Raw genomic sequence first — 12848 nt, 5'->3', positions numbered from 1 at the left:
TTTTTAATCCATAGAGCTTTCATGAAATATTGTATAACATAAGAGTGTGCACATATAGCATAACAATACAGTATAAGAATAGCAGTAGAATTTTAAAATAGAGTAGAATTTTTTAAATAAATATTATTTTTTTAATAAATATATACTATGTAGTTAATTATTGTTAAAACACTTGTCATTATTTTGGGGATTCTTTTATATTAGCTTTGATATTATATATTTATATATAATTTATAATTATATTTTTTGATAATTATATATCAAGATGACAATTTTTATGGTTATAGTAACTGCTGATTTTATTTTAAATCACTACTATAATTAGGAGTAAGTCAGTTTTAGCTGAAAAACAACAATAATTATAACAAATTATAATGAAATAGCAAAATATAATATGTATTAATTTTATATCATTAATTTCTTAAAACTAGTTTTCTAAATAAGTTATTTAAGAAGAAGTGAGTTCAAATTTAGGTATAAATGTTGATTCCTATTTATGTTATTATTTATGTCAGATATTTCAGGGGCTTTAAGAAGAAGCGAAAATGATGAGAAAACAAAGAGTCCTAGATTTCAAGTCTGCAGTAAGGAGTAAATGTAAATCATTTTATTGGTATCTCTCAAGAGTTGGCAGAGGATCCAAAAAAAATTGTCATGACCAAATCTGAGCAAACTGCTGAAAATATTTAACTTTGGTTCATCTTTTTTCTCCTCATTCATCTCATCCACAAATACTAAATACTCACAAGCACTTCACTAGCGTTTCTGTGGTTTCCACAGCAGGGCCCCACTCTCCTCCACCCTTATTAAAAGCTATGATATATAATTCCCAGAATCCTCTCCCCTAATCAAAAATTATTGTGCTATTTACAATGTCCTTTTCAGCTAAATTCTACAAGAGCAGGTGTGACTTCTTGATAAGAGCCTAATTTATTATTTCTCCAAGAGTATTTGCATTTTAATAATGAGAAAACAAACTCAACCTAAATGAGTGAATAACTAATTGTGAAAATTAGGACACAGAGGTAAAACCATGGAGAAAAATTAATGTCACCACTTTTCAAACCATGTCTTATGCATTATTATCTATTCCTCCCATTTTGTACATTATTGAAGACAGTAAGAAAAGCAAGAAAGAAATTTCTTTTCTGATGTAATGCTCAATGTACAAAGAATTGACAATCAATTGCTTCTGGAGAGCAAAAATAAAGTTGAAAGAAAGAGTGGATAAAGGAAACGGGATTATTATTTATGTAAAATATATATTGTTTTGCAATGGTAATTTTGGTGTTTTGTGGGTGAAGTTGGGTTCAGAGGATAATTAGGGGGGTCATAGAAATATGAAGAGCCTGGATTATAGTGTGTCTCAACAATATTTGCAGCAGAAAATCAAAATTACATCTGAAAGTTTTGTAGAGAGATATTCTAAAGTGCTTATAGAGTTGCATATATTTGATTTTCCATATTTGATTTTTTTCCTTGTAGATTTTGTGATACCAGAATATATTCAAGGGAGGTAAATTGTGTTGAAAGTCAAAAAGAATTTATACAAAAGGAGGGGTGATAAAATACTTCTTAGAACATAGTTTAAACATGTCAAAACTCACCAAAATCAAAGATTTTCCACAAAGAATCATTACCTAATTTTGGAATATATTATGTACACATTGTGAAGTGTCTTGTTTTGCTTGACATATTTTGTTTAGTGTATTAGGGAACTCAGAATATTAGTAGAAAGAAAATGGAGGGAGTAGAAGAAAAAGTTATAATTGTTAATGGTTAGTCCGCAAAAGGGATGATTCATCCATTAATAATTAAGAATTAACTGTAATCATATTCAACACAGTTCTAACATATTATCTTCTTACCAAGTGATAATCTGGCTCTACAGAAGCTAAACCAACTTTAGTGAATAATACTTTTCTTCTTCTGTGTTGAAAGAGTGTATAGATCAATAAATGAAGAACATGAAGTTTTCCAAACATAACATTTTATTAGCAAAAATATTAGCACTTGCAAATAAGATACACATTTTCTGGTTGAATTTTATATTATACAAGATTGACCCACGAATTTCCCCTTTGTTTCTTCTATATAATTGATTCTACTATATACTGGTAATTTTAATATAAAATAATTTGTAATAGATTGGACTTAAAAACAGTTTGCTTATTTTCTCTAAACTCTTTGCACATATGTATTTGTGATAAACCTGAAACTCACACATATGTTTTCAGTTATTATGAATGAAAAATTTAACCTTGAACTATAGGGTGTTATGTTCATAAAAATATGGTAGGAATCTTCAATTTAGGTGATTATATACAAGCTCAATAAACTCACTAGTTGTTATATTCTGTATTAGAATCAATTTCCTAAAATTTATATCTTACTATCATATTTTATTAGTAAAAGTTCAATGTGTCTTGCCTACATTAAGAAGTTCCAGGATTAGCAGGCCTTTTTATTTTATTTACTTATTTTTATTCTTTTCCATTATAGTTTATTACAAGATATTGAATATATTTCCCTATGCTATACATTAGGGCCTTGTAGTTTATCTATTTTGTACACAGTAGCCTGCATCTGCCAATCCCAAGCTCCTAATTTATCCCTTCCCCCACCCCACTCTCCCCTTTTGTAACCATAAGTTTGTTTTCTTTGTCTGTGAGTCTGTTTCCATTTTGTATCATATTTTAGATTTCACATAAAAATGATATCATATGATATTTGTCTTTCTCTGTCTAACTTACTTCACTTAGTATGATAATCTCTAGGTCCATCCATGTTGCTGCAAATGGCACTATTTTATTTTTAATGACTGAGTGATATTCCATTATATATACCACATCTTTGTTATCCATTCACCTGTCCATAGACACTTAGGTTGCTTCCATGTCTTAGCTATTGTAAATAGTGCCACTGTGAACATAGGGTGCATGTATCTTTTCAAATCAGATTTTTCTCCAGATACATGCCCAGGAGTGGCATTGTTGGATCATATGGTACTTCTATTTTTAGTTTTTTAAGGAAACTCCATACTGTTTTCCATAGTGGCTGCACTAATTTACATTCCTACCAACAGTGTAGGAGGATTCCCTTTTCTCCACACCCTCTTCAACATTTGTTATTTGTAGACTTTTGAATGATTGTCATTCTGAGTGGTGTGAGGTGATACATAATTGTAGTTTTCATTTGCATTTCTTTAATAATTAGCATTGTTGAGCATCTTTTCATGTGCTTATTGGCCATCTGTATGTCTTCTTTGGAGAAATGTCTATTTAGGTCTTCTCCTCATTTTTTGATTGGGTTGTTTTTTGTTTTTGTTGTTGTTATTGAGTTGTATGAGCTGTTTGTATATCTTGGAAATTAAACCCTTGTCTGTTGCATTGTTTGCAAATACTTTCTCCCAATACATAGGTTGTCTTTTCATTTCTTTATAGTTTCCTTTGCTGTACAAAAGCCTATAAGTTTGATTAGGTCCTATTTTTTCATTGCTTTTATTTCTACTGCCTTGGGAGACTGACCTAAGAAAACTTTGCTATGAATTATGTCAGAGAATCTTTTGCCTATGTTCTCTTCTAGGAGTCTTATGGTGTCATGTCTTATATTTAAGTGTTAAAGCCATTTTGAGTTTATTTTTGTGTGTGGTGTGAGGGAGTGTTCTAACTACAATGATTTACATGACGCTGTCCAGCTTTCCCAACACCAGTTGCCAAAGAGACTTTCTTTTCTCTATTATACATTCTTGCCTCCTTTGTCAAAGATTAATTGACTGTAGGTGTGGGAGCTTATTTCTGGGCTCTTTGTTCTGTTCCATTGACCTGTATGTCTGTTTTTGTGCCAGTACCATGCTGTTTTGATTACTGTAGCTTTGTAGTCTTGTCTGAAGTCTGGGAGGGTTATGCTAGAAGGCCTTTTATATTTGTCATCACAATTTACAATTTTAAAAGAGTCACAGTGGAACTTATGTTGCTTTGAAATGTGGAATTAAAGTTATTACATTTACCTAGTACGTCTGTATTGGACATAGTCTATGCTACTATTAATTGGTATTTGTGTAGTTTGGTGCCTTGGCTCAAATAAGACAGCAACTGTGATAAAGTTTTCCTATTTGCCTAATTCTTCTTGTTATTATTTAATAAATGTTTTCCAGTTGATAATGTATAAAATAGCACTGACTAATAAAGGCATGTATAAGGAGGAAGAATTAGTAAATTACTATGTTAATAAAAAGGACAGAGTTTTAAAAAATCTTTAGGGGAAAGTGTACATAGCAAACTATTAGAATTTTGATTATTTCCAATTATGTCTCTTTTTACTTTTTAAGAAAAATATTATAACTATTATGACATATAGTGTTTTAAGAAGTTAAAATTTTTCTTTCACACCAGAGCCATGGATTTATAACCATATCATATTTGAGAAAAGGGAAGAAATCAGAGTATTATATAAAATGGGAGCTGTGTAAATATTTACAATGAAATAAATTACAGTAAATGAGTTGCCAAAAAAAGTAAGAGATAAGGAGGAAAAATAAAACAATCAGATATTAATCTAAATACATATCTGAATAAATAGCAAGTGTGTGGTTATTATTTTGTTCACTCATCAATTTATTCTTCCATTTGCTCACATTTACTGAGTAGTTAATACACAGAGAACATTGGACTTGGTTCCACATAGGTTAACAATGAAGGCATCAAAATAAATGAATTGCAAGATTGCTGACTATAAACAATATACACACATGGAAAAGTAAAAGGCAGTGATATATTTACAAACAATTTGCTTTAAAATTCTAAATAAAATAATTTGTAATTTATTCAAGCAAGTGGTGATTACACTTGTAAAATACTAGGTGCTAAAAAGATAAAAGCATAACCTGCCCCTCTCACAGCCAACACAGTAGTGGATGTTATTAACTAAATTAATTCTATATACATATATATCTATGCATATATACACACACATACACATAGAGGTTCATATGAGAGCTTTTTATGAAGTGTAGTGTATAATTTGTTCCTTGTATGAAATGGTGGTGTATAAGTTGTTCAATACAGACTTCACAAAGGATCTTGTCATGTATGTGAATCATAGGTGTTTATCAATGTATCAGCGACAGGAATAATGAGAGTTAATCTATCAAGGGCAAGAATGAGGGAAAACACGACTAAAGAATGAAATCATGGAGCTATATGGCATGTGGAGCTAAATATATATCTAATAAAATAATTCATTTCAGAAATAATAAAGAATATTTTGTAGTCAGATAGATCTGTATCAGATTCAGACAATGCATATGTGAAGTTAAATAGAATGATCTAAAGAACTGGACTGAGGACAAATAGTATAGAGCCCTGTTTCATTCACAAAAGTAGACTTTGTTTTCATTCAGAATTACTTAACAATTATGCCAAAGTTTTCTGCATAATCATCAGGTAGACTTGTAAAACGTTCTGCTCTTAGCAGTTTGTAAGTTGGTAAATGTGCAGACAATTGGAAGAATTACTAAGTTTAATTTTTCCCCAACATTTTACTATATTTCAAATAATTCTAATCATCCTTTATAGATGAGTAGAACATTTTGATGAAAAGATTTAGAGAGCTAATGACTTGACTATGGGAAGTTATTTGATTTATTTAATGTAATGCTATTATGCATATAATATAAAAATAAATCATATTTTCTACATGACAAATCCTTAAATGCAATCTATTTTAATGCTTAATAATGTCACAATTAGAGCATGAATAGCAAATTATATAAATAATACATACCAGAAAAGTGATAGCAGATACTGTGACTTGCCTGTTTCCAAATGCTAGAAAGCAGAAGAAGATGTTATGTAAACACTCATTTTCTGGATTGGCAAACTATAGATATAATTCAGGAAAGGCTTATTGGATATCACTACCCTCTAATAAAAAGTACTATGTGATATGTGATATGTACTCTCTGACCTTTTGGAATGATACTTTTGCAATCTAAAGAGATGACAATATTTTGCTTTCTATGTATACTTTTCTTCCAGTGATGTAATGATATTTAGAATATAAATGGAGTCTATTTATAATTTTTATTATTAAACTCTTTGAAAGCAGATTTAACTTACCTTGTTTGTCATTTTAAAAGCATATTAGTATGACCTAGTGTGTAATTGCACTCAATAATATCTCTTCTTTTTTAATGTTCAACAATAAAAAGAAAATACTAATAATAGTAATTTTTATTTTTGCATTGATGTTTTGCAAGAGGCAATATTTTAAGTGTTTTATATATTTTCATCATAAAAACAAACACATGAAGCAAATATTATTGTTCTCACCTTACAGTAAAAATTTATACTTTATATAACATGCCAAATCATATAAAGAGTAATGAACAAAATGGAATTTGAAAGAGAGTTCTAAATTCACCTGTTTATAGTGGAGGATTTGGAATATACAAAAATAATGAGGGCTTCCCTGGTGATGCAGCGGTTGAGAGTCCGCCTGCCGATGCAGGGGACGCGGGTTCGTGCCCCAGTCCAGGAGGATCCCACATGCCGCGGAGCGGCTGGGCCCGTGAGCCATGGCCACTGAGCCTGTGCGTCCGGACCCTGTGCTCCACAACGGGAGAGGCCACAGCAGTGAGAAGCCCACATACCGCAAAAAATAAAAAATAAAAATAAAAATAAAAAAATGAAAAATAAAATTATCTAATAAGCTCATTATCTGTATTAACAGTTGCATTTCTTCTAGTTTTATGTAAATTGCATTTATTTATATAAACACATCCACAAATAAAAATTAATGTAATTACTCATTTTGAATCTTGGGTTTTTTATGTAAGAATATATTTAAAGACTTTTACGATATTATTAAATATTCGTGGTCAAAGGTATGATAGAAACTACATCACAATGTATAATGTGACTAGTCTTAAAACATTAAATATTATCCAATTGCTGCATAATTAGAATTACTTTAATTTTATAAATAATAGACAGTACTGTTTCAAACATTTTTCCATATAAATCTTTTATTTAAGTTCTATTTCCTTGAGCTAGAAACTTAAGAGGGTAATATAGTTAAATTTTATATAAGTATTTATGCATGGATATATGTAAAACATGTACATGTATTGGAAGTTTTGTTTTTATAAAGTGCATATATATTATTATAAAATAAAATATATTAATGGAGATATTTTTGAAAGAGATAAAAGTGTAAAGGGAAAACAAAATTCATCCATGGAAAACCAGTTAATATTCAGATTTTTCCCTTTGGAAATATACATACTTGTTATACACTTTTACCATATTTGATAGAATTATTTTATAATCACTTATTCCCTTAATATTATGTTATACACATTTTGCCATATAATTAAACATTTTTCCTAGCTAAATCATAATAATTAGCTTGTATTCATCTCTAGAGACCATAATTTTTAAAAATTTGTATCTACTACTAGACTAAACTTCACTAATTCAACACTAGTTTTTAGAAATTTATATGGCAGACTGTGTGACTGTGGATAAAGTAATTATAAATAAACACAAATGCAACCCTTATCTTAATAGAAATTATTTTCTGACAAGGAAACAAATACTCATCACATGCTAACAAATGGAAGCATGCAATTTTAATGTGTTACTTAGAAGGATCTATGCAATATTTAATATAAGAGCTAAAAAGAAGGATTTGTTGTAATCAGGGAGATCAGGGAGAACTTTGAGTACATGACTGAACTTTTATCTAAAAAAATGAATAGATATTAACACAGGGATGAGAGGGTTCAGAACATTTCATGCATCAAGACTGTGAAGATATGCCTTTTTCATTTTTTAGTGAGAAAAAATAATGATGTGATAAAAAGGTATTGGGCCAAAGAGTGTAATTTTAAAGTATTTTTATATTTATTTCCAAAAAAAGTTACAAATAATATAATTTGAAACAAACTTTCGAGAAAAAAATATTAGAAAGCATTAAAACTTTCTAAAATGTTTTTATAATTTGTATAATATTTCACATTTAGATAGGCAAAAATATAGGTCATTTTTCCTTGACTGTTTTTGATACTAAATATTTTTGTATTAAACTTCCTGAACATATGCATTCCAGTTTATGGTTAATGGAATATTCCTGCCATTGGGCAGTCCAATTATGATAATATATTTTTCTTATTTATTTTAAATATCATTCAAGTATGTAAAGTGACCTCCCTAATGGTATATGCGTTGAAAATGCATACCATATGTTGTTTTTCATTTAAGTACTTTGTGTGTGTAAATGTGCAGATGCTATTTATTTTGTGCAGTCAGATCTGTTGAGAATAGGGCTATAAAAAATGTGAAACAGTTATTGCAGAGAATACAGAAAGAGGTGGAAAAAAAACCCAGTTGATGTAAAGGGCAAAGCACAATGTAAATTATGACAACATAAAAATAACAGAAAATTAATTATCATATCTGTAGTAAGGACAAGATATCTTGAATTAAACACTTGAGTATGTAAGTCTAAAGAACATATACACAGTGAAAGCACAGAAAAATATGATGAAAAAATTAAGCACGCATAAAAAATACAACCACTGTTTCTTTCTTTCTTCTAATTGTGAGGATGAAATGAAGGAAGATTACATTGTAAGCATTCAGGTTTTAAAGAAAATTTTTAAGGGAAATAATTTTAAAATTGGCTCAACTATTCTACAACTCTTAATACCTGAACTTAATGCAGCATATAGTTTGAGTACAGTGTTTTAATATAAAGGAATTTTTAACTTGTTTAATTAGTATGTTTGTTTCATTTTCCTTAAAAAGATTATTTAATAAGATTATAACTACTTGGCTAAAAAAGCTTTGATGTGTACTGTTTACTCTTTTGTCACTTTGTCATAGTCTTTTCTGTAATATTAGTATTTTTACTTTTAGATTCAATAGTTATTTAGGAATAGGTTTTTAAGTATCTAGTTTTAAAATTTTTGTTTAAAAACGTTTTGTACTTATCTATGTTTTCAGGTTTAGTTCATCTCATCTAAAGATAATGAAGTTTGTACCGTTTTTTTTGGATTCCACATATAAGCCTCTTTACAAAACATAAGTAGAGTCACAGATGTAGAAAACATACTTATGGTTACCTAGGGGGAATGGGGGGAGGGATAAATTGGGAGATTGGGATTGACATATATACACTACTATATGTAAAATACATAACTAATAAGAACATACTGTATAGCACAGGGAATTCTACTCAGTACTCTGTAATGACCTATAAGGGAATAGAATCTTAAAAAGTGTGGATACAGGTATATGTATAACTGATTCACTTTGCTGCACAGCAGAAACTAACACAACATTGTAAATTAACTATACTTCAATAAAATTAATTAAAAAAGTAAAGATAGTGTAGTTTGTACTAGTTCTACTTTGAAGGAACAGCATTGGATTTTTACAACCTAATATATAATCAAAATTTTTAATCTATAAATTCTAATCAAAGAGTTATAAAAGGGGAAGAACAATCTTTAAAAATCTTAGGCAGAGATAATGAATGCAAGGATCAAAGTTTTTGTAGCATTTATGCAGAAAAGTGAAATTCTAAGGAAAAAATAAAATCTAACAAATGTCATAATCACATGACAAATTAGATCCCATTATTTGCCTGCAATGTGGGCTAATTTTCCTAGCGCCCCCCCCACTACTGCTATAGACTGAATGGTGCCTCCCAACATTTAGATGTTGAAACCACAACCTTCAATATAATGGTGTTTAGAGATGGAGCTTTTGGGAAGTAATTAAGTTTAGATGAGGTCATGAGGTTAGGGTCCTTTTGATGGGAATTAGTGTCCTTAATAGAAGAGATGCCAGAGAGCTTGCTTTCTCTCTCTCCACTATGTGAGCACACAGTGAGAAGGGAGCAATCTGCAAGTCAGGAAGAGAGCCCCCACCAGGGAACCCAATCTGCCAGCACCTTGATCTTGGACTTCCCAGACTCCACAATTGTTCCAGTTATTTGCTGGTTGTGAGTGAACTGAATAAGAGATGTGCAGTTATCAACCACCATCAGATGTCACTGACCATGATGTGCATCCGTTATTTATAGAGTGATATGTGGACTAAAGAGCTAGCTGCAAAGTTTGTACTTTGTGCAATTGCAATTAGCATATGTGGTAACTGAATTTGAAGCATGGTTTTAGGGGCTGGTATTATTTAAATAAACCATAAAAACTGAAATCCATGCATATCAGAGCCATGCAAAGCATGCAGTGCCTGTACATGATATTCACTCTCCACTTGGAATAGGTATTGTAATGCTCTATATATTTTCACATTATTTGAGTCCTCCTTACATCATATTCATTTAAGAGTCTTAAGCACAGTAAAATTAAACTTTCAGAGCCTTATTTTCCTAATATATAGTGGGGAATATTAACACTTACATAATAATATTGTTTCCAATTACAAAAGAAATAGCAATTTTACAGTTCTTGACAAACAATGTGTTCCATAAATATTTTGCATATATTAACACAGTTAACCTCTATTATTTTGTATCAATATATGAATGTAGCATTTTTCAGAGGCTCCTCTTTTTAAACATACTATGGATAAAAAATATTTAAAAAAATTTTTCTGTTCATGTTCTAAAGTTAGAAGGCACATCTTCCGTTAAAATATTTTTAAAAATCAGTTAGAGTTTTGTGAGATCAGGGAATTTTCTCCTTCAGTATTCATAGTTAATTTGTTAGTATTTAGAAGAGTTAAAGTTCTGAACATTGCAATCATTTACTGTGATTGCTGAATTAGATTTGCTGATTTTGGCAAAAACCCTGAATAATATAATTCTCTGTGTCATTGCTTCAAGAAAAGATATTAATTTATTTTAATGTCTTTAAGTTTTATGTTATTTTATAAAATCTAAAATAAAGCTTGAATACATCATTTATATCCATTTATTTTCAAACTTTATAAACTAGAAATAGACCACAAAGAATAACTCTCAGTTAAATATGAAATGTCAACACATAACACTAGGGCTCTGCTGTGTGTGCCTTGTGAGCTGCAATAAAAGCTGAGAAGAGAAAGGTCCACAGAAGATAAAAGAAATGGAATTCTTTGATCAGGACAGGTATGTTTCCCCCAAGATTAGGAACTGAGGATTTAGATTTGGTTCCAGTGTGCAGTTCGCTAAATTGCTTCATCTGAGTCAAGGGACAAGACATTTAATAAAGTTATAAATAGGGAACAATATGTCGCAGGAAAAAAAGCCTCTATGTTTTTTTCTTTTGAAGTTATATTTAAAAGAATAATTTAATTATTTATTTTAAAAATCCTGATGGTTGTACATGATTATGTGATTGTATGGCATGTTTCTTTTTCATCTTTACTCTTTCATTTTACTATCTGTCATTTTGAAGGCTTATAATCAACTTACATTTTTTGCTAGAGTTTCTATGGAAAGAAATTAAATCAAAATATGTCAGTCAAATTTGGTCTTTTAAGCCTACATAAAAATTTAATGGAGTATTATGAAAGCAATTTAAAATTGACATTTTTTCATTATTTTCTTATTCCTTTATATGTGCCATGTCATTCATCATTTCTATGTAGTTTAGAACAGAGTTTTGATGTTGGCAATTTAGTATGGGTATAGAAGAATAAATTCTACATACATGGTGGTGTATACCATGGGTGATTAATGTAGTAGGCAATCCAAGAAGTGAATCCCCAATAAAAGGCACAACTCTACAAATAAAACAAAATAAAAGTTAGGGAATATATATATATATATATAATATATATCACATCATTTGAAGTCACCCCATACATTTATATGTCACACTGCAGCATTTTGGTATAAAAAATTTTCTAAGCTAGTTAAATGAAATGCTTCTTCATTCAGTAAAGTAGTATTTTAAAAGTACCTATTTGATGTCACTAAGAAAATGCATTTCTTTGCTCAACACTTGTTAATATAAATGAGGATTTAGGATATAGAGAAATGTAACGATGTATTTTATGAAGATTTTTCAAGAATAGCTTTGTCTAGCAAGTAGTAAATAGGAGTGAAGTTATAAAAATAATAAATAACTATTTTCCAACAGTAAATGAATAAAAGAATGAATTATTTAATCATTAGTAGTAATGCTTCTTGATTGATTATAGAGGGAAATGGCCTGGTTTTAGGTGTACTAGGCTATGATGCTGATCTTACATGACGAATTTTAATACCTTCTCTCAAAAGAGAAGCTAGTCTAAATGATTTTTTGAGGTTTGTAAAAGTTCTAGAGTTTACTGTTTCATTATAATGACAACGATGGAATGTCTGCTTGTTGAAATTCTAAGAAAACAGATATTTGCTAAAACTCAGGAATATTTTAGTGAAGAAATAATTCATTCTGAAACTAAATTTTAAATTGGAAAAAAATTAAAATAAATTTTAATTTGAATTGAAAAACTGAATTGCACCATGTTATCTAATGTACATTTCCATTTCAATGTTCCAGAACATTTCCCGTTTTCTTGATAGTTAATTGATGGTTAATAATGTTTGTATTTACCATTTGGGGGAAGAGCAAAGATATTGGCATTACACTGACACCAATCACAAATATAGGGTGTAGCATCATCATTTTAATCACACAAATGTATATTTATAAGAGGGTTTATATATGAAATTCTTCCTCTTCAAGTGGCACTTAATCTGAATTCAGTGCTAAGTATTTCCAAACTTAAAGGTGCCTAAAAGTATGTAACTTGTAATGTAAGGTCATGCCAAATATTTTATGTGATGTTATTGGTTGAGGGCAGCTCCAATGAAATAGATTGCTCAGGAAAGGGCATTTCAGGAGCAGAATG

The 12848-nt window shown here is 29.9% G+C and overlaps 1 protein-coding gene across 1 annotated transcript in view; it reads right to left on the bottom strand.

Moving 5' to 3' along the window:
• TECRL (trans-2,3-enoyl-CoA reductase like) overlaps positions 1 to 12848 on the bottom strand; it is a 98244-nt gene that overhangs the window by 14837 nt on the left and 70559 nt on the right. The window contains exons 7-8 of the mRNA XM_060090651.1: positions 11663 to 11735; positions 5785 to 5828 (exon numbers count right to left, since the gene is read on the bottom strand). Coding sequence (XP_059946634.1) covers positions 5785 to 5828; positions 11663 to 11735 — 117 coding nt within the window. The remainder of the gene's footprint in view (positions 1 to 5784; positions 5829 to 11662; positions 11736 to 12848) is intronic.

This window comes from Mesoplodon densirostris, chromosome 1 (genome assembly GCF_025265405.1).
Source record: "Mesoplodon densirostris isolate mMesDen1 chromosome 1, mMesDen1 primary haplotype, whole genome shotgun sequence".
Classification (NCBI taxonomy): domain Eukaryota; kingdom Metazoa; phylum Chordata; class Mammalia; order Artiodactyla; family Ziphiidae; genus Mesoplodon; species Mesoplodon densirostris.
The sequence above is the reverse complement of the archived record's forward strand: the minus strand, read 5'-3'. Positions and strand labels throughout refer to the sequence as shown.